The sequence below is a fragment of the Hirundo rustica genome, chromosome 1, assembly GCF_015227805.2.
Source record: "Hirundo rustica isolate bHirRus1 chromosome 1, bHirRus1.pri.v3, whole genome shotgun sequence".
Taxonomy (NCBI): Eukaryota; Metazoa; Chordata; class Aves; order Passeriformes; family Hirundinidae; genus Hirundo; species Hirundo rustica.
The window spans coordinates 114,837,167-114,857,487 of NC_053450.1; the positions used below are offsets into that span (position 1 = coordinate 114,837,167).

At 40.3% G+C, this 20,321-nt stretch overlaps 1 protein-coding gene across 2 annotated transcripts in view; it reads left to right on the forward strand.

The window, feature by feature from the left end:
- Positions 1 to 1,325: 1,325 nt before the first annotated feature.
- GADL1 (glutamate decarboxylase like 1) overlaps positions 1,326 to 20,321 on the forward strand; it is an 82,842-nt gene continuing 63,846 nt past the window's right edge. For both annotated transcript variants that reach the window (XM_040083078.2, XM_040083087.2), the window contains exons 1-6: positions 1,326 to 1,405; positions 12,587 to 12,756; positions 13,560 to 13,686; positions 15,366 to 15,456; positions 16,059 to 16,165; positions 17,609 to 17,724. In XM_040083078.2, the coding sequence (XP_039939012.1) occupies positions 1,399 to 1,405; positions 12,587 to 12,756; positions 13,560 to 13,686; positions 15,366 to 15,456; positions 16,059 to 16,165; positions 17,609 to 17,724 (618 nt within the window). In that variant the 5' untranslated portion in view covers positions 1,326 to 1,398. The remainder of the gene's footprint in view (positions 1,406 to 12,586; positions 12,757 to 13,559; positions 13,687 to 15,365; positions 15,457 to 16,058; positions 16,166 to 17,608; positions 17,725 to 20,321) is intronic.

Sequence of the window (20,321 nt, forward strand, 5' to 3'; positions counted from 1 at the left end):
CAGAAATGCATAGTTTTGATTGGGGCTGTCTTTCATTTACCCATGATTAATACAATCAGACCACAATTGCTTGTTCCTAGGCAACTACAAACTCTTAATTTAGTGATACCAATCCCTTTTATCTATCAAAATGAGGTTCAAATACTTATCTCTTGCAGAGTAGGATATCTATTGGGCTACAAAATGACCTTCTCCAATTGTACAAATTATTATTGCCTTGGTAGAATCTGCTGTTAAGCTACAAAAGGGCTACACTTGTTTCCCCCCAGTAAGAAAAATTAGGATACTACTGTGGATAGATGTTTAATTCACATGTGAATAGTTCAATACTTCCAAACATCTCTGTCACATCTTAACCAGGATTGAATTTTAAGGGGAGACATAAAATTTTGGGGGCATTGGTAGTTAATTTTTGGACATGTACAGACCTTCCTGCAACAACAGCGCTCAAAACCAAAGCTTGTTTACCTTTTTCTTTTAAATGGTAGCAATTAGGAGGAAATTTATTTTAAGAGGTAGTAATTAGGAGGAAATCAAGGGATGAGGATTAAGAAGGCCTATGTTGCTCTGAATGGGGCAGATGTCTTGGAATGAACTGGAACAGGAATGTCAGTTTGGAGAAGTAGAATGAGGGGTGACCTCGTTGCAGTTGACAGCTTATTCGTGGGGGGAAGCAGAGGGGAAGGCACTGATCTCTTTGTGGTGACCAGTGAGAGAACCCGAGGGAATGGCCAGAAGTTGTGTCAAGGGAGGCTTAGATTGGGTGTTGGAAAGAAATTCTTCCCTCAGAGGGTGGTTGGGCACTGGAAGAGGTTCCCCAGGGAAGTGGTCACAGCACCGAGCCTGACAGAGCTCAAGAAGCGTTTGGACAGTGCTCCTGGGCACATGGTGTGATTCTTGGGGATGTCCTTTGCAGCGATAAGAGTTGGACTTTATGACCCTTGTGGATCCCTTCCAGCTCAGAATCAGTCCTCTGTGATTCTGTGAAAGTTGCCCTCGGCGGGCGGCGGTGCCCGGCCGGGCCGCTGGCAGGGACCGGGACGAGCCGCGCTCAGGGCTGCCCATCGGCAGGGGAGCCCCGCAGCCCCGGCGAGGGCTTTCAGGCACCGGGTCAGGCTTTAGGGGCAGCGAAACAAACCCGTTGGCACGGGCAGTGACCGCCGCAGCCCCCGGGTTTGGCGGCGAGGGCAGCGCCGGGCATCGCGCCGTACGGCAGCCCGGGGCCCCGGCTGGCAGCCGGGCCGGCCGTGCCGTGTGGCCCTGCCCCGCGGGAGGGGCGGCGGCGGCCCGGCGGTGCCGAGGGTATTTATAGCGGGCCCGGCGGCTCGGAGGCTGCGGCAGCGGCCAGGGCACAGCGGGAGCGGCCCCGCTCCTCTCCGGTCCCAGCGCGACGCCGAGATGGAGGGTAAACGCTGAGGGGCACGGCCGCCCTGTCCCTCCTGCCTGCCCGCTTCGGCCGGGCTGCGGGCGGAGGGGCTCGGGACGGGCCGGGAGGAGGGAGGCGGCTTCGCTCTCTGCCCCGCTCGGGGCTTTTAACGCTTTCCTCGCCTTGCGGAGGCTCCTGCAGCCTCCCCACCGCGGGTATTGGCCGGGAGAGGGGCCTCGGGGCAAGAGGAAAAGAGGTCGGTGTAGGGCAGGTGTAGGGCTGCCTGCTGGGGATCCACCTGTGACCCGCTTTTGTTACAGAGCAGCAGTAGCGTAGCCAGGATTGCTTAATAAGGTACAGACTTTGCAACAGTTGTCATAAAAACATTGCAGAGCCGTATTTTTTTTGTTGAAATAAGTCATCTTTAAAGAGGGGTGCCTTTAATTTTTTTTTTTTTTTTTAATATTTTTAAATCAGGCGCTGGAATCACATAGTGATAAATAGCAATATAGTGATTTGCTTTGGAACAAAAAGTCTCAGTAAGAGAGAAGTTAATCCTGTTTTAGAAAGGTGTCGTCAAGTTCTTTACCCGCCTGATGAGGAAGGCTTTGCATCATTAATGAAAAGGGAAAGTTGACCCTATGTTAGTGAAAGTTGGGACTGTGGATGAACTGTGGCTAATACAATAATGACACTGCCAGAGGAGCTTAGAAAATGCAGAGATTAAATTTGCAAAGTTAAGAAATGAGGAAGTCCTTAGTGTTGTGAATGGAAGCTGATTGCTAAGTCAGAAAATAGTCAAAGTGTTTGCAGATGGCTCTCCCCATCTCCCACAAGATCAATATTCTTGATAACAATTACTTCACTTATCTCAAATTGTGACCCTCTTATGAACACTATCAGAAGACTTGAGGCCTAATAAGTTTCTTTTATATTTTACCCTAAACATGGATGAAACAGTGAAAAAGCTTTTATTCCCAGGTTGAGAAGTCTCTTCTTACATCCTTGTGAGTGATCCAAATCATTAGCACTATATTGGTTAAAAAATCTCTCAACAAAATGATATATTTGAAAGAAATCTTCAGAAACGTAATATTTTAAAAACAGTGGATCCCTTTTTCTTTATTTGATGTAGACTGAATGAGCATTGCAAAGTTACATGGCAGTTCTGGTGTGTAGTAAATATGTTCTGGTGCCCGTAGTAGTTTCAGGTTGTACTGTAAGGACAGCTGTACTACGTGAGTAGCAGGGACAGTATTGTATGAGTGACAGCAGCTCTCAAAGTCATTTGCTTAAGATGCAGCTTATATTTACATCCCCTGCCAAAACAACACCAAAGACACACTGCCAGCAGTCACTGAGACAGGGATCTGGTGGTTTAGCTGCATAGTAGTGTTCTTGTTCAGGTATCACCTGTTGTATGCTACCAAAAGTCCTAATTTCCTTCCAAAAACATTGGCTCATGCTGGTAAATCAGAATGTGTCTAAGGTAATGTGATCTCCACCCTTGTTGCTGCAGGTTTCCCAGTCTCTCTACCGTATTCATGAGTAGCATATGTTATTTCTTTGCACTTTCCCTCTTGTGAAGAATTCTTTACTCTCACAGACCTCTTTTATTAATTTTTTTTTTTTAATTTGCTGTGTTTTCTGCCAGGTTCTTTCTGGTGAATGATCTTCTCTTACAGGGGATGGTGAATGAAGTTAGGCTACATTGCAGCCTTCTCTATAAGCTCAGGTTATTGTAGAAATTTGGCTCTATGGTCCTTGAGGTTGTACAACTTTGCTGCCTGCTGAAATATTTATTATTTTTATAAGCAAGTGTGAGTCCAGTGTTAAAACTAAACCTTCTGGGCTGATCAGTGCAGTTCTCATTTCAGTACTGATATTATAGGTATTTATCTTTTAGAGTCCTATTGGAAAGCATCTGGGAGAGAGACTAAAGGCACCTGCCTGTTGCAGCACTAGCATTGTGTTTGCTTTGCACAGCTGGAACAGCTTGCAAAGTGGAGTGAAGATTTGAATGTGGTGATCACAGTGGGAGCACTCTGAGGGGTGACACTGGTGTGTTTTCTGTTGTTGTTGTTTGGTTTTTTTTTTTTTTTTTATTTTTTTGTTCTTTTGTTTTTTTTTTTTTTTTTTTTTTTTTTTAACCCCTTCAATATGTCCGAAAGCAACCACTTGAATTTCATCTTGTGATTCCTAGTTGAGGCTCATTTCTCTCAGACATCACCACTGTCCACAAGGGAAGCCTTAATGCCTATGCAGGGATGAGTCAGAGGATTTTTGGTTTTGGTTATGCTTCCATTCACACAAAAGACAGCAAAATCCCATTAATGAGAGGGGGCCAAGTTGTAAATTCATGCTTCTAGCTGCAGAAAGGGTTCTTCACTGCATATATATTTCAGTCATTAGACATCAGGGTGGTTTTCCAAGGTTGATTTGGCATGGAGAAAGCTTGGCAAATTCTGTATTTGGAGGAAAAAAAAATAGGTGAGCTGTTTTCTTGTGGGGCATAAATCTGAGTGTGTTAAGCAGAGTTTCAAGCACGTTGCTAGCTCATCAACAGAGCCAGAGCTGGCAATCATGGGAGCAGCCAGCATTTGTGCAATATGCTGCTTTTTAACTTCTGAATTGCTGGTGGTTCAGTGTGTATTAGGTATGGGGAATTACGTGGTTTTATGCCACCAGCAGATTGGGGAGATGAGCTAGCAAACATTTCACGTGAGGTGTGTTGCCGTGTTGCTATCTCAAACAGCTGTAATGTGAAGCGTGGTAAAGCACCCTGGAAGCTAGGGAGACTTTAAGGCACTGGTAATGTGACACTCAGGTTAGTATTTTGGTCAGAGCAGGGGGATAGGATCTCTCCTGTGTCTTAAAATCTGATCTGATAAAAGAGGTACTCAGATCTTTTCTAATATCACTTCATCAGAGGAAGGGAGGCATCGTTTTGCAAGAAACGAAGCTTGCGTCAAATAAAACTGTTCTGTGTGAGTGCATTAATGGTGCTTTAGAATTAATAAGAATTTCTTGGCAGTTAATGAACATTTAGTGAAGAAGCTTAATTTGACATTTGAGAAGTTCAATAAATAATTTTTCATTCTTGATTAAGGCATCTTTTAAACTGTCACTTACACAACCAAGAGTTGTCACTTTTTAATGCATTATGAGATCTTGTTGCATACTGATTCAGCTATCATTGCCTATGAAACAGTTTAGGTTTAATGTGCCTTTATTTCCCTGCTCTTGACTATTTTAAGCTGCCTGCTTCTTTAAAGATCATTTATATTTGCATAAGCATTTATTATGTATTCAAGACAGAAAAAATGGACACACTGAAGTACGTGTCTTTGAATTTCTGACTTCCTCCCACTTTGTGGAACAATTTGAGATAGTTTTTTATGCTCATCCCAGATGTTTATGGAAACTACCTCTTCAAGCTTAGCAAAAATCAGAAATTAAACTTCTTATGGCGTTTTTTGCTTTGTCTTGTGTCACGAACTGCAGAGGTTGTAGGAGGTAGTTGTTGGTAAAGCATCAATAAGTCCAGGATACTCAGCAGGACGTGGCTAAATTTGGGCTGTTTCCTCCCTTTTCTTCTCCCATCTGTGCACACAAGTAATCTTATTTTAGCATTACTGGTGTTTATACATGTGCAATGAGGGAATAATAAATTGAAAAGGCAAACTGTTGTTGCTTTGTAGTGTGTCAGTAGTGGTTGTTTCTGTTGATAATTATTGCCAGGCCTCATGTAAGTGTAACAAAAGGTATCTTTGACCTTATTCAAATGTATTTATGTCCATCTCTGTTACCATTTCTTGACTATATGTGATCTTTATTTTTTTAATGAAAAACTTGTCAAGTGTCAGCAAATAGAATTGTCTTTCAGAGTAAAAGCCACTGGACCAGAAGCTTTTCAGTATCACGAATGTTGTGAGAAAGGTGGCTCTTAGTGACCGTGGTCTTTTGTCAGCAAAGTAGCAATGACTCTACAAAGTAGTTGGTTAAATCTAGATAACTTGGAAAAGCTTGTGTCTCTAAAGCTTAGTTATCTCTGCCCTTTTTCACATTTCATCTTATGTATGCTGATAAGCCTTATAAATATGATGTTATCCATTGGCAAATGTCAGGGTTTCAACAAGAAAGATTGTCTTTAAGTGGCTTGGCATCCCTCTGCTGGTTACGCTGCAAGACAGCTTGCAGGGTCTCATTGAGCTGCTTAACCTAATTTTTTGCCAGCAGCCCTATTCCATTGTTCAGGGATTACGGAGCCCTCTTTGGGGCCAATATATCATGTTAAAAAGCTCTGGCACTAGCCTGAAGTGGAGAGAGCAAGTGACAAATGCTGTATGTACCTGATATCTGATTGCAGTGCTAGTGCTGAGGTCAAGTGACTGATTCAAGTTTTGGCATGGTCCAAACAAACAAACCCCAAACGAAATAAGGTGTCCATTTTCTGCCTTCGATAGAGGAAAATGGAAGACCTGGGTGCAGTCAGATTACAGGCAGTGTGGTGGCTCTCTTTGGGTCTCTTTCAGCTTGCCATTGCTGAGCCTTAGCATGCACAGTAGGATCAGATCTGTGCTTCCACCAGGCACCATCCAAACTGATGCTCTAGAAAAGGACTTCTAGGGTCTTCTGCTGGCACCTGCCAGTGTCATGCAGCAGCCTGGCTTCTTGCAGCTCAGGAGTGGTTTCCCAAAATCAGGTAGTAAACCCATGGCAGGCATAACTTGAAATGGTGTGTCCAGAGTCCTGCTGAGTCCCTCAACTGTGTCACTGATCTCGGCTGATGTGACCACCAGTGTTACAATAGCCTGGGCAAGGCAACTTGCTCCGTTTTGAAAGTGCATTGAGCTGCTTTAAACTCTTTTACATTGAACTGATAGGCTAATAAATTATGAATATCTATGTAGGAACTAGTTCAGAGAACCTAGTGGGCTGGAAAGTTACATCCTGATTAGCTATGCAATAGCTTCCCCATGTTAGTAAATAAGGGTGTATCTCGGAGTTGTGTTGTGGACATGAGTTGTTGAATAGCAGTTGGAAATCCTTTGTAGGAAGCAGAAAATATGGAAGTGTTTATGATATGAAAAAAATGAGAGGACTTGTTTTGACTATAACTTGAATGTGCAGGTAAAACTTCCTAAAATGAAATTTAGACTTTTTACCTATTTCTACATTTTAACTTGCATTAAATCACACAAAACTCAGTTTTAGTAAACTACTATGTGCTTAGTTGATTTTTGAAAGACTGGAGCTAAAATTTGATTTTATATTATGATAAAATATAGAGTTCTTGCAGGAAATTGCAGACTGTCATGAACCCTTTTAAAAAAATTTGCAGAACTTCCATTTGGGAAAAAAACTCTTTGTGTTTTCATTTAAACTTTTTTTTTTTTTCCACTAGGAACCAGAAAAATCTCAAGGATTCTGTATGTTCTGTGTGGGACACACCTATATTCATAATTTCTGTTTGAACTCAGCCTCCTGTAGTTAACTTTGCTATCCCATGCACAGTGTGTTGATTGACTTGAATGTTGCAGATCCAGTCACTTTCCCACTGAAAAAAGAACATTTATTAGATGTTCATCATCAATACTTTTAATTAAAATGAGAAGAGTTTTGTTTCTTAGATACGTCTTACACTGTTAGCAGGTGTTAAGAATTAGAACATCTAAGAAAGAATCTCACTGGGGTCACGGAGTTGGGATTTCTATTTCATAGTTCGCATTTGCCATTTCTCAGTTTTGCATCAAGGTGAATTCCGATTCTCCACAGCCCTTCTTCCTAATTGGAAATGTTACAGCCCGAATCATTCCTGCACTTACTTGGTTAGGGCATTGCAGATTTGTTACAAAAAATTAACATCAGCTCCTGAGGATTGGCTGCATAAAAATGTCTGAATCTTATTTGATTTTACCCTTTTTTTTTTTTTAAGCGAGTTCTGCCTACAACCATACAGCATGACATGTTATGAGCAGTCAGCTAGAAAGAGCGCCCCTTCAGAATTCAGGAAATACCTCTGAAAGCGGGACCTCTGTCCTAGTGTGGTCCTCACATTCCGTAGCATGGTCAGATATTCATCCTCTCCTCGTTTCATTCTCCCAACCTTTCCTTTAGGAAAGGGAAATTCAGGTGTGGGATGGAGAATAGGACCCATTTGTTGTGCTGCTTCTGTTCAGTGCTAGCAGTGTGCTCAATGAGTCTATTCAGGGGTTTTGGAGCCCAGACACAAGCACTTTTGTTTTTCTTGGGTCCTTCTCCATAAAGGTCGCATTTTCCTTTTCGCAGTCGGAGGATTCCTGTGTGGGGGTGGCTGTTCCAGACCTTCTGGGGGGAAAGCACCCGGCTTGCTCTTTATCCACAGGAGTGGTCCATAAATCTGCAACACAAGAATATGAAATATAAGGGGAATTGCCTAAGCCCTACCATACCCATGCCTACTTATTTTTTTCATATGGATACCTTTTCCAGGATAACAAGTAATTTTATGTACTGGATTTAAAGAAAACCGCCTCTCCTTTACTTGGTGACAGGCCTGGGAGATCATTTTATGAAGAAACAATGTATTTTTGCCTTAAACCTGGAGTGGCTTTACTATATTCATACGTACCAAAAGCAGTGATTAAAGAAACAGAAGCGGCTTTAAAGACTATGTATATCAAAGGACTCAAATATCTGCATAGTGTGGAACAAGTATGTGTTTTAATGCTTTGATGCATGATATGGCACCACAGTAATTCATTAAACATGGTTGTGTGGAGTCTTGACACTGAAGGCATGTATTTTCTTTTGCTGGACACACTGAAAGAAGACCCATGACTAAATCATACAAAATGATTTTTTTTTTTTTTTTTTCCCCTGATTAATGCTGGCAATTACTACTGCATTTGTTACAAAGCAGAAATATGTCTTAGGTCAAAGCCAGCTTTTTGCATTCCCTTGAATAGTCAGTGGTGCTAGTAGAGTATAGACTGAACAGGATTTGGCTTTGGCATTCAAGCACAAGCTTGAATTCTTTCACAAGAACTCCCTTCTGTTTCCTCATTTGCCTTGGAAGCAGTAAATCTTTCTGGTCATGCTACTTTCCCAAATATTGTTAGAATGGGCCAAGTACAATGTTTCAGTTTCTTTTTGTAGTGCAAGGATTTAGCAGTCAAATGTTGAAACACAGACAAAGCTTCTAAAATATATGGTAGTACTTACATAAAGATATAGAAACATCTGAAAAAATGTTGGTTTTTTTTCTGTACATTATTCCAACTCCAATTAATTTATATTTGCTGCTGGGAAAATAATATTGATCATAAAAATGAAATGCTGGTTGGAAATAGTTAGGCTTCTGTAATAGAATATTTCTTTCAGGATGAAATATGAGAATTATGTACTCGATTTTGCTGCTGCTGAAGCCTGTGGCTGAATGCCCAATTGCCTTCAACTGGAGCAGAATTGAGTCCTCTCTTTTGTGGAAGGATATCTTAAACAGTCAGTAATTCTTAATCTCTGTGTTAAAGCACTTCCATTTGCTAAATTTTTAGTTCTGTTTCAAGCCTGGAGCCATTTGGCTGAAATTGTATTTGATGTATTTTCTGGATGTCTGTTTTCTGAGTCTGCTTCAGAGTGTGTTTTTGTATTCTCAAATAGGAAAGAACATATTTATTACAGTCACAATTCTAGATGGTTTCCCTATCATATTTGGAAACAAAAGAGGTGTATGTGACAAGATGCTGTTTCTATGAAGTGGGCTTTCCCACTTCAAAGAAAGTGGTGTTCCTTTAGTGCAATCAAGTGTGTTTGAGACAAATAAAAGGCCCCAAATATTTGTAAAATAATGTTGTGACATTTGATGAATGATTTTATTCTTTTTATAAGAGACAACATGTATCAGCATAGTGAGCTTTGAGAATGTGTTAAAGGCATATATTTAACTGTGACATGGAAAGTGAACTTGGAATCTTCCTGGAGGTTCACCTCTAAAGCAGAGTAAATTGGTCATTGGCCTCTTTTAAAAAATGTGATAAAAAGAAAAAATTGTGTAGAATTTCAGAGGTTTATCATCTACTTAGTTTTCCTCTTCAGTGTTTTACTACAACCAAGAGGAAACACATTTATTTTTTGGTAGAGAAGAGTTTGATCATCTTATAAGAACTCCAGAAGTCAGACAATTACAAGCAGAAGATTAACTGTTGTCGGCTGCAGAAAGATCATGAGGGATGAGAAGAGTGTGTGCATCCAGTAGTGGTTTCCAAAAGCTGAAGACTACCTCAGAAAAATGTGTGTGTTTGGGGCTTGATTTAGCTCCGGATTGTGAAATAACTGTGTCTGCTAATTCCAAGTAATGGTCTTATGGTATATTCCAGGGCAGAATTTACAACAAATTCAGATTGAAATTGAAAGTTATAACCAAAGATTTATTGAGGAAGTGGTAAATAATTGCAAGGAGTATTATTCTATGAAATAAAATATGGGCAAAGTTATGAACTCTTTGCTGGAGCTTTACACAGGTAAAATGCTGTTGAAATGAAATCTGTCTTCCATCCTTTCCTTCCTTTCATCCCTTCTTTCCATCTGTCCTCCATCCTCTCTGCTTTGCCTCTCTTTCATAGACTGTGTGCAAGCTCCAAAACAGATGTGGGGAGTAGGGGTAAACTATCACCCATTTTCCAGATCATATCTTCTTCCTCAGGATCCACAAAGCATCCTAGGGAGACTGTAGAACTGTGTGTAGAGGTGAACAGACCTGCTTCAAACAGGAAGGTCTTAGGCCCATGGCTCAATTCCCTAAAGACCTGGTAGAAGAAGTAATGTAACGTTCTGCTTTTGCAGAATTCCTGTAAAAAGATCATTGTAAAGTCATGGAAATACCAGAATCTTACCTCTGTGCAAAAGTGACAGGAATAGGGCTAAGGGAGTTACCAATAGAAACCTTTTTCTCAACTCTGCTTCTAGCAGACACCCGAGAAGTTGGAGAACAAAAAACCCCAAACCAATCCACCAAGCAACAACAAAAATAACCCAAACAAACAAACAAAAAAGGAGTTGAAGAATTAGTGAATTCTCTTGCTCCACCATCTATTCTGTTTGTAACCAAAGGAAGAAGTATCAATATCTGTGCACTGCAATAGATATTAAGCTCCCACATAGTTTTTTTCAGATCCTGCCCTCTTTTTCATAGAAACAAAATACCTTTGGCATACATAGAGATCATAGACTCTCCAGGTGATGTTAAGGTTGAAATTCTTTTTTATGTTTATGTTAAACTCTGAATAGTACTTAAGGTAGCTACTTATGCATCAAATAACTAAGTCTCAATACAAAATTAGTCTCTCTTCTCTCTGTCCAAAGTCCTGATGCCTCCCATTTCCTGGTGATACCCAGGGTTTTAAATCTTGTAAAGCTGACCTACTAGCTTGTGTTTCCAGAGATAAACATCTAAGACTTTTTCAAAGCTGCAGTTTCTTTACAGTGCCTCTGCTATGGTGTGCTGGAAAACATGAGGAGAAATGACATTTCTGATGTCTGTGATTTTCCCTTTTTGCCTGTTGAAGATTTAATACTGTTTGCCTACTTATTCTCCATCTTTCCAGTAAGAACATTTATGCTTTCCCTATAACAATGGGATGAAGGCTACTCTGTTCAGAAAAATTTAGTATGCTGCCCATTTGGATTAAAAATAGAAGTAATTTCAGAAATGTGTGTGTGGGGGTGCTTGATTTTTTTTGGCAGCATTATGAGAAGTGTGAGGTCCCATCTCATGTTAGAATTTCTTTCTTTTTTTTTTTTTTTTTTGTCATATCTCTCCTGATAAGTGAAAGTGAACTGAATTGCTTCTCTGAGTCACCAGAAAATAAAAGCTCATGGGATAAGCAGGGTTTCTTTCAATCAATATACCTTGAAGTGATGCACATTTCTAAGCAGCACTGTTGTTCTTCTGTGTCCTCCTGTGCATGAGGAGCTGTAATTATGATAAGCATGATGAATGTGTCAGACTGCAGTGCCTGGCAGTCCTCTGGAAATTCAGTTGTTTAGACCTGTGAAAGAGCCACCTGTCTTCTCTACTTTGTAAGTGGAGCCAAAAGCGAAGCAATTAGATAAAGCTGGTTTGGGCATACAGCTTTCTCCATGTGCCCCAGCCTTGCACCATCCCCACTGCAAATGAAGAAAACCCATGGTGGCAGTCCAGCCTGGCTTTATAGATGTTAGCTATTCTAGAGCAGGATCAGTGAACAGATACTGCCTGTAACCCAGATGATTTGGCTGCAGTAGTTACCGCTTCTCCTTTCAGCATGATATTGTTTCAAATATCTATTCCCTTGATATCTCCAAGTGTCTCAATTTCATCTTCATCCTCATGCTGATGAAAACCAAGTCCTGATCTTGCCATTAGAAATCAATACATGAAAGAGATACAGAGTTGCCAGTATTGGCTAGTGTCTTACAAGCATCCTGGATGAGCTCTCAGGGGTAGTGTAAAGGAGGAAGTAAAAATGTGTTCATGGAACACAGCAGGAGAGTATGTCTCCTGGGTAAAGGTGAGGGAGGGCAAAGAGATCATCACTGGAGGAAGGAATAAACAAGATAATCTGCCCAGCAGACTGTTGTAATTAGTGACTGAGGACACTTAATAGGATAAGGGCAGAAAAAAGTACAGGTATGTGACATCAGAAGGTTTTATTTTCATGGAGTGTGGGTCGGTGAAGCATTCTGCAAATAATGCAGAAGACTGAGCAAGAGGACTGCCTGGTGGGAAGGAGCAGCATAAAGATACAGGAAAAAAAAGCTGAAAGTTATTTCATGAAAAAGTGGGAACAGAGGGATGGCTTGTGGAGGGAAACTTTCAGCTAAGAAAAATGCCCATTATCGGTACAAATACTGTATTTGTATTTATACAGCTGTAACAGGTTCTAAGCCAGAACCGTATTTTCCTCTGTGTTTGGAAGGTCCCTTGCATGCTTTCTTATGTTAGAGAGAGCAGTAGATGCAGTACAAGGGGAGGTATTATTGCCTACAGAATAACACAGAATTGCCTTCTGTGTTTGAAGTAATGAGGTCTGGGTTTTTTTGTCTGCAGATTCTTCAGCCAAAATCTAGGATTTTTGTACAGGCAAAAAGTCCGTGTGAGTTTTTTCTTAGGTTGACCAAATCTCCAGCAGTGAAAGAATATTTTTTAGTTTATTATTTATTTATCCTTGCTTTAATGATGAGTTATTTCTCTTACAGTTGGTGTTTGCAAGCAGGAGATGCTCCAGAAGAAGAGTGCTGTTTTGGTGGATGGGGTCATCCTAAATGGTCCAATAATGGACTCAAAAGCAGGAGAGAAGTTTGTGGAAGAGGCCTGTAAGATTATAATGGAAGAAGTTGTCCAGAAAGCGGATGATGTAACAGAAAAGGTAAAGCCATAGAGTGTCGTTGAAACTTTGTAGTGAAGATAATGAACAATAAATCAAATTTTTATAAGCTGTATTTTATTGCACTCTGAGTAGCCTCAAAATTGCTTCTAGTCTGTGCTTGGCTCCAAAATAAAATACAGCCTTACAAATTAATAAAGAATGTATTATAAAACCTTCCCATAACATAATTAGCATACATAGCTACCAGAAAATGACAGTGTTTTTTAATCTCAGAATACAAAGGTCATTTTCTTTGAGATCACAAATGGCTGTAGTGTTTTTCATGTTTGGAGCGGGGTTGAGTTATTGTTTGCTCCTCAGGGTCACTGGTGTTGGGGAAGGAGGAAAGTGGGTGTGGTACCACTGTGAAAGGACAACATTATAAGATTGCTGTGGGTTCTGCCAGACCTGCCTAAGAGGCTGTATGGGAAGAGGTCCTGCAAATAAAGCATGCTTGCCTTTGGGCATGCACTGCTTGCTCCCACCCCTTGGCAGTACAGCACCTGAAAATGCTGTGATTACAAATCCTTAGCTAAGGATAGAATTTGAGCTGCGGGCCTCTTTCTTTTCTGCCTTTCAGCATTTTCCACTCTAATGTTTATGCTTGAGTGTTGCCTGAGACATGATAAAACCAACATCCCATGAGGCCAGTTTACTGCATATATTTTCTGGTGGCACGGTGCCCCGGCATGGGAAATTTTGGGAAAGCAGTGCTGAATGGGGTGATTACTTTGTACCTCTACAACCTCTCAATCCTGGCTAAGTTGTTCAATGATGGTGTCTGCACTGCTCCCCATCACTAGGTCTGTGAATGGCAAGCACCTGAAAAGCTTAAGCAGATTCTTGACCTGGAAATGAGGGACACCGGAGAATGTCATCAGAAGATCCTGCAGCTCTGCCGTGATGTTATAAAATACAGCGTCAAAACCAGTAGGAATGGGATTTTAAGCACAGTTGCTCTGCATGCTAACTTAGACAGGATAATGTTTACAAAGCTCTGTCACCTTTCAGGGAACTGAGTGCAAATGTTTGTTTCATTCCTGCCTGTATAAGTGCGCAAACAGTTTGACTGAATTCTGGTCGCCATAGGTTTGACGAAAATATGTAATAATGGAAAATTAATAAAAAATATACAATTAATGCAATGCCATTTGCATTAATAATAGATTCTGTCATTTTGAAATCTTGAGAAAGTCATCTAGGCAAATGATATAACAGTCTAGCAAAATAGGCAGGAGAAGGACCTTTTTATGTGATTTCCTGCTGTCTGAGTGATGAGATTTGGAGTCACCATCATTGCCCTCATATGTTCTTTGTGATGTTTACCCTCCATTTATTATTGTTCTATTTGAGCAATAGTCTTGTAGGGTGTTAATTTGCTGATAGGCAATAACTCCTGTTCCAGACACCATGAGAAGAGAGCCTGCAGTGTTTTGGAGACAGTATGCCACAGCTCTGCAGGATTAGTTCTCTACAGCTAACTTTTCTGCAGCATGTGCAGGGTAATTCAATCTCGGTGAAAAGGGATGGACAACATCTGTTCAGGAAACAGCACTGTGAATCAGTAGCTCAGGATTTCAGATGTTGTATGGCTTAGGCTGTATTTTGGTACGTTAGAAAGACATTTGATATAGTCAGTTGTGCATTTCTGGGCTGCATTCCCTGCTATAGTCACTGTTGCTGCAGAGTAAAACTGTAAAATAATTTTGAGAGGGAATTTATGCCTTTGAAAACCATAAAGATTAGTGATACTGATCTGGAGGGGTAGTGTACTAATAATATACAGATATAATAACTGAGTTAGTGAAAGATGTTCTGTTAATCTTACTTTTGCAAATTACCTTTAGATTATAATTTGTTACACTATCTCATGTTAGAAAGGACATCATACATAAATACATGCTGTGCAAGTAGTCTTTGAGTAAAGACATTTATTGAAGCCCCAGATATAATATAAATGGAGACGTACTGTTTACCTGGTTTTTCATGTAAAAATGCTGTGCTATGGATTAAAATTTAGGTGGTGGCCACACTTTTGAACTGAGTTGTTTTTATAGGCAGCAATAGTATAGAATTTTGTCAAAATTAGTTCTATATCTTAGTGTTTCAAGACAGATAAACAAATTCTCTTAATTTCTCATTGATTTTAATATGCAGAAAATTTTTCCAAGTTGTTAGACTGCCTCTCTCTCTGTGTTGAGACTTTGGTGGGAGAAAAAGCACAGCTGCTTGCGATCAGCAGGTTCCTGTATTCTACTGCTTAGCAAAATTTGGCCAAGCATCTACTGTGGCCTCTCAAAACCCCTGTTTAAAGCTACTATGTATACTCAATTGTCAATCCCTTTTATTTTTTGATTTATAAAACTCGTGAGCTCACATTTATTCTGTGCACCACTTGCATTTCTCAAGATATGATTTGAGGTTTGAAAGTGCTTATTACATTTACTTTCAAAGGAATGTCTAACTTTAGGAAAGGACAGCAAATCCAGAGAATACTGAGAGAATCGAGTCAACTGTGGTTTGCAATGATCAGCGTTCAACGGAGACAGAGTGTGATGTAATCTCTTTCCTGGTACATCCCATCACTTGCTTTCCATCTGTGTTTTCAGATCATCCAAGATTTTTCAATCAGCTGTATGCTGGAATAGATTATTACTCGTTAGTGGCTCGTTTCATTACAGAAGCACTGAACCCCAGTGTGTAAGTGTGGTCCTTTGTCTTCTTGGTGATGAATTAACATGGTTTTGGGAATAACAGCTCTTTTTGCTCCCTTGCTTCTGATTTCTGTTTTCAGTGTTACAGAAGAGGTAGGAATTGTGCAAGCCTTTGGTAGAGAAAACGGGCTTGATTCTGATTTTCTGAAGATGGGGTTTAAGAGGGGATTTTGTTTTTCAATGCTATTAAACCTAGACTTTTACCTTACTTAGTACATAAAAATGAATTAATCAGGCTTAACTTAGTTGTTCATTCCTTTGAGGCATTCTGCACAGAGTTAAATGCAACCTGTCTGCAGTTTACTTGCAAATGCAAAGCTGAAATTCAAGTATGTGATCTACATTAAGAGCAAACTCTGGTCTATTACTTTGAGAGTTGAAGTGTCAATGAGATGCTGCCAGAAACTAAGCAACTGCTCTACTGGATCAGATCCATAATGTTTTTAGTTTAGAGTCCTACTGCTGCTGGTGATCAGCTGCTGATAGATTAGGGAAAGTTGCAAGAAGCATTTATGTTGTTCTAGCCATGCTCTGTGCTATGAGTTCTGTGGTTTTAATATCAATTATCATGCTATTATTTCTCTTTAGATACACGTATGAAGTATCCCCTGTGTTTCTGTTGGTGGAAGAAGCAGTCATCAAGAAAATGATTGAATTCATAGGCTGGGAAGAAGGGGATGGTATATTTAATCCAGGTAGGAACAGTTCAGACCTCAATCTGAGTCATTATAAACTGCCTATTACCATTAGTTCTATGAATATTAGAGTCACATAGAATATTTGAAAATGCATGCAGAAGTGTAGTGGTAGACAAAACTATTTAATCTAGGCTTATCTTATGTGTTTCTACTAATAATTCAGTGATTCTGACCAGTGAATGAATGAAAACACTTCTACATTAAATATAATTATATGGAATTATTTGAAATTAATTGTTTCTAGCTGATGCCCTTCCTGACCTTATTAACAATACCAACAGCCTCATTGGAAGGAGTCAACTTAGCTGACAGACAGGGAGCCGATTTATGTGCTGGATGCCAACCCATGGTGCCTGAGGGCATAGATCTGTGTATCCTGCCCATGAACTGTGGGAGCAAGAGTTTACGTGATCTTAACTCCTTTGAATTTTTATAATTTTATTAAATGTTATGATAAGGCAGGCCAAACATATATTTCTTAAGCTGCTTGATAAACCATGTTTTTCATATGTTCTGTAAGGCAGTGTTTCAGCCCACTGCACTGAAATAATGAAGCATAATGGTGGTATTTCACATATTATTCAGATAACAAATAATTGGGCTAGATGTGAAGCTTTTATATCTGTTTTGGGGTTGAGAAGAGAAATTAAATGAGTACATGAGTTTCAACTCCCCCTCCCAAACTGAAAGTCAGTAATTCTAGCCTACACATAAGTAGCAGAAAAATAAATATGCTAAAAATCCCTATTTTTAAAATATATTGCTGGTATGGATTTTTTTCACATCAAATTTGATGTGTATTTTTGGTAGAAGCCTTACTTTTACAGAAGAATTTCTAGCTTAAAACTTAGTGATCTACTGAGAGAAGATAAATTATTTGTAATTTTTTTTGGTTCTAGTTTTACAAAATGTTTAATAGTTTTTCTTACTGCTTTGGTTTTGTCCTTCTAGGGAAATAAAACCTGTCCTGAGTGAATAAAGCTTGTCCAGATCTTACCTTGCAGATCTTTCAGTTCCCACTCACTGTGTTTGGTTTTGGGATTTTTTTTTTTTTTTTTTCCCAAAGACCTTTTCCTCCTATGGTCCTCTGAGGCCTGGTTTCCCAAGAGATCTCCAAGGCTCTGAGCTTGGTGCAGGCAGCTGAGCTTGCTCTGTTTCAGTGTAGAAGGTGCTGTGGCAGGGTTTTCTCTGTTGGGAAGGTCTGCTTGGGCACAGCTCTTATTCCTCAAGAAATATCCCCAAAGAGCATCCAAACAAGCTCCGCTGCAGAGCCCAAGGTTCATTTTATGTATGTAGCCTTCAGGGAAGGAAATAAACTGTGATGGATGCATCACTAGGAGGCCTGTGGGGCTTATTTTTCCCTTCATAGGTCAAGCACTCAGATGCAGGAAAGGTACTCATACTGTGGCTAATACAATATTTGTATCTCTCTTTTTGCAGGTGGCTCTGTTTCTAATATGTATGCTATGAATTTAGCAAGGTACAAATTTTGCCCTGAGATAAAGGAGAAAGGGCTTTCAGGTCTGCCAAGACTAGTTCTGTTCGCTTCGGAAGAGGTAAAATGAAAACAAAGAAAAGCTTTTTGAACTTCATTTTTTCAGTAACTGCAAAATTGTATCATTTGCATACCTGATGGGGCACTGGTACAGTAATTCTGACATCAGTGTATGATGGGGAATATTGGAGCTAAGTAGAGAAGTCTGATGGTAAATTTCCCTGCAGAAGCTTTCTTGCTTTCAGAAAACAAACACAGATGTTCCTGCTTTGAAAACTGCTGATGTAAGAATAGGTTAGTACATGGGGCAAGCCTGAAGCAGAATGCATGTGCTATATGGTGGAAGTCTGCAGCATTTGATTTCCCACAACATAAAGTCTAGCAGGAACCGTAGGTAGGTTGTGGATGTCAAAGGTGTTCTTCTGCATGTTTAATTTGTACTAAACTGAGTACTTGTGGACCTGTGAGATGGCTCTCTGCAACTCCCATTTTGCCCTATTTCTGAATACGGCTTGGTTGTGGTATAAAGTCAAACCCACCATATGCCTCTCAGGAAAAAAAAAAAAAAAAAGCCGGACCTTTAGACATTTTTTGTTTAAATAATTGAAAATATGTGGCTAGTTTTTAAACTTTTTGAATAATATCTGTCCAAAATGCCTGTGGGAAATTGAGTTACATTTATACATTTATTCTGAAGGTAGTTTTTGGAGGTTTTTTTCTCTTTCCTGTCCCTTCAGTTTTAAGAGTTTATAATTTGATTAGTGCAGAGTTGTTATTAATTCTGACTCTACTACATAAGGGCCCCAGTGGAAGCCTGCACAGAACCTTGTTCTATTAGAAAATATGACTTACCAGGGTAATTTTAGCTCAGATGTTTATGCTCCAAACAGTTCACAGTGTAAATAGATGAGAGGCTTATTTTGAAGAAACCTGAGGGATGAAGGCATTGTATAAGCTTTCCAAGATAACACATGTCTTTTGGAACTGAGCCCACATGTCCTAAATAAAGGTGGTTTGGGTTTTTCCCCCCTCAACAAAATATATTTTCTTGTTTGTTTTCTTTTAATTTTTTTCCTGAAAAGTGTGTGTATGAAATGACATGCCAGTTTATACTTAATCCATCATGTTAGATCTTCAAAATAGTTAAGGAGGAAAAAATGAGTTTGAAGCAAGTTCCATAAATGCTTTTGAAGTGAAGCACATGAAACTCTTATCATGAAGTAACGTTTTATTTCATTGCACAGTTTAACTGCAACATATTTTCTTACTCTGAAATGAGCAAACAATTAATTTCATATCAAAAGAAATTTTGATTGGCTGCCAGAATAAATTTATTTTTATCTCTTTGCTTCACCAGGAAGACTAAAACCATAAAAACCATCGAGCTGATCAGGAAAAATAAATGGTAGATTATTTGCAAGGTCATGCTTTTGATCTCTAATACGTTGTTTGCTTCACACAACTATGTAGTCTTTAGTACTCAATAATCATTTGCTGTAAAACTGATGCTTTTGATAGCTAGATAATGTGACTATTTTCTAAGATCACTAGTGTTTATTTGGTGCTATGAGGGTGGAAATGGGCATATTTATTTATATTTATTTTAGATCCACCTGTACGGAGTCCAAGCTACATGACCTTTTGGAAACTTTTGTTCAGACATGTCTTATTGAGAATATATGTAATCAGTAGCCCACCCTTGAGACAAGTACAGAAGTGCTGGTGTCATACAGTCTTAGGGTTTTATTATTGTTTTTATTTTGAGCCTTACCTAACATTTTGCACCTTTGACTCAGAACTGAGGAATCATTTAGGTTGGGCAAGACTCTAAGATCATCACGTTCAATCTTTGACTGATTACCACCTTGTCAACAGGACCATGGCACTAAATGCCACATCTGGTTGTTTCTTGAACACCTCCAGGGATGGTGACTCTGTCACCTCCCTGGGCAAACTTCCAATGGTTAACCTTTCCTGTGACAAAATTGTTACTGTCCAAATTGAACCTCCGCTGGCACAGCTTGAGGCTACGTCCTCTAATCCTGTCAGTGGTTGCCTCGGAGAAGAGCCCGGCTCCATCTGGCCACACTCTCCTTCCAGGCAGTTGTAGAGAGCAACTAGGTCAGTCCCCTCTGAGCCTCCTTTTCTCTGGGCTAAACACCCCCAGCTCCCTCACCCACTTCTCACAGGACTCACTGTCTAGACCCTTCACCAGCTCCGTTGCCCTTCTCTGGACCCACTCCAGCCCCTCAGTGTCTTTCTTGCAGTGAGGGCCCAAAACTGAACACAGGATTTGAGGTGTGGCCTCACCAGTGCTGAGTGCAGGGGGACAATCCCTGCCCTGATCCTGCTGGCCACACTATTGCTGATACTGGCCAGGATGCCATGGGCCTGCTTGGCCACCTGGGCACACGCTGGCTCATGTTCAGCTGGATGTCAAACAGCACCCGCAGGTTCTTGTCCACTTGACCACTTTCCAACAAGTCATTCCCCAGCCTGTAGTGCTGCCTGGGGTTGTTGTGACCCAAGGGTAGAACTGGGCACTTTGACTTGCTGAATGTCACACTCTTGGCCTTGTCCATCAATCCAGCCTGTTCAGATCCCTCTGCAAATCCTTTCTACCCTCCAGCAGATTGATCTTCCACCCAGCTTGATGTC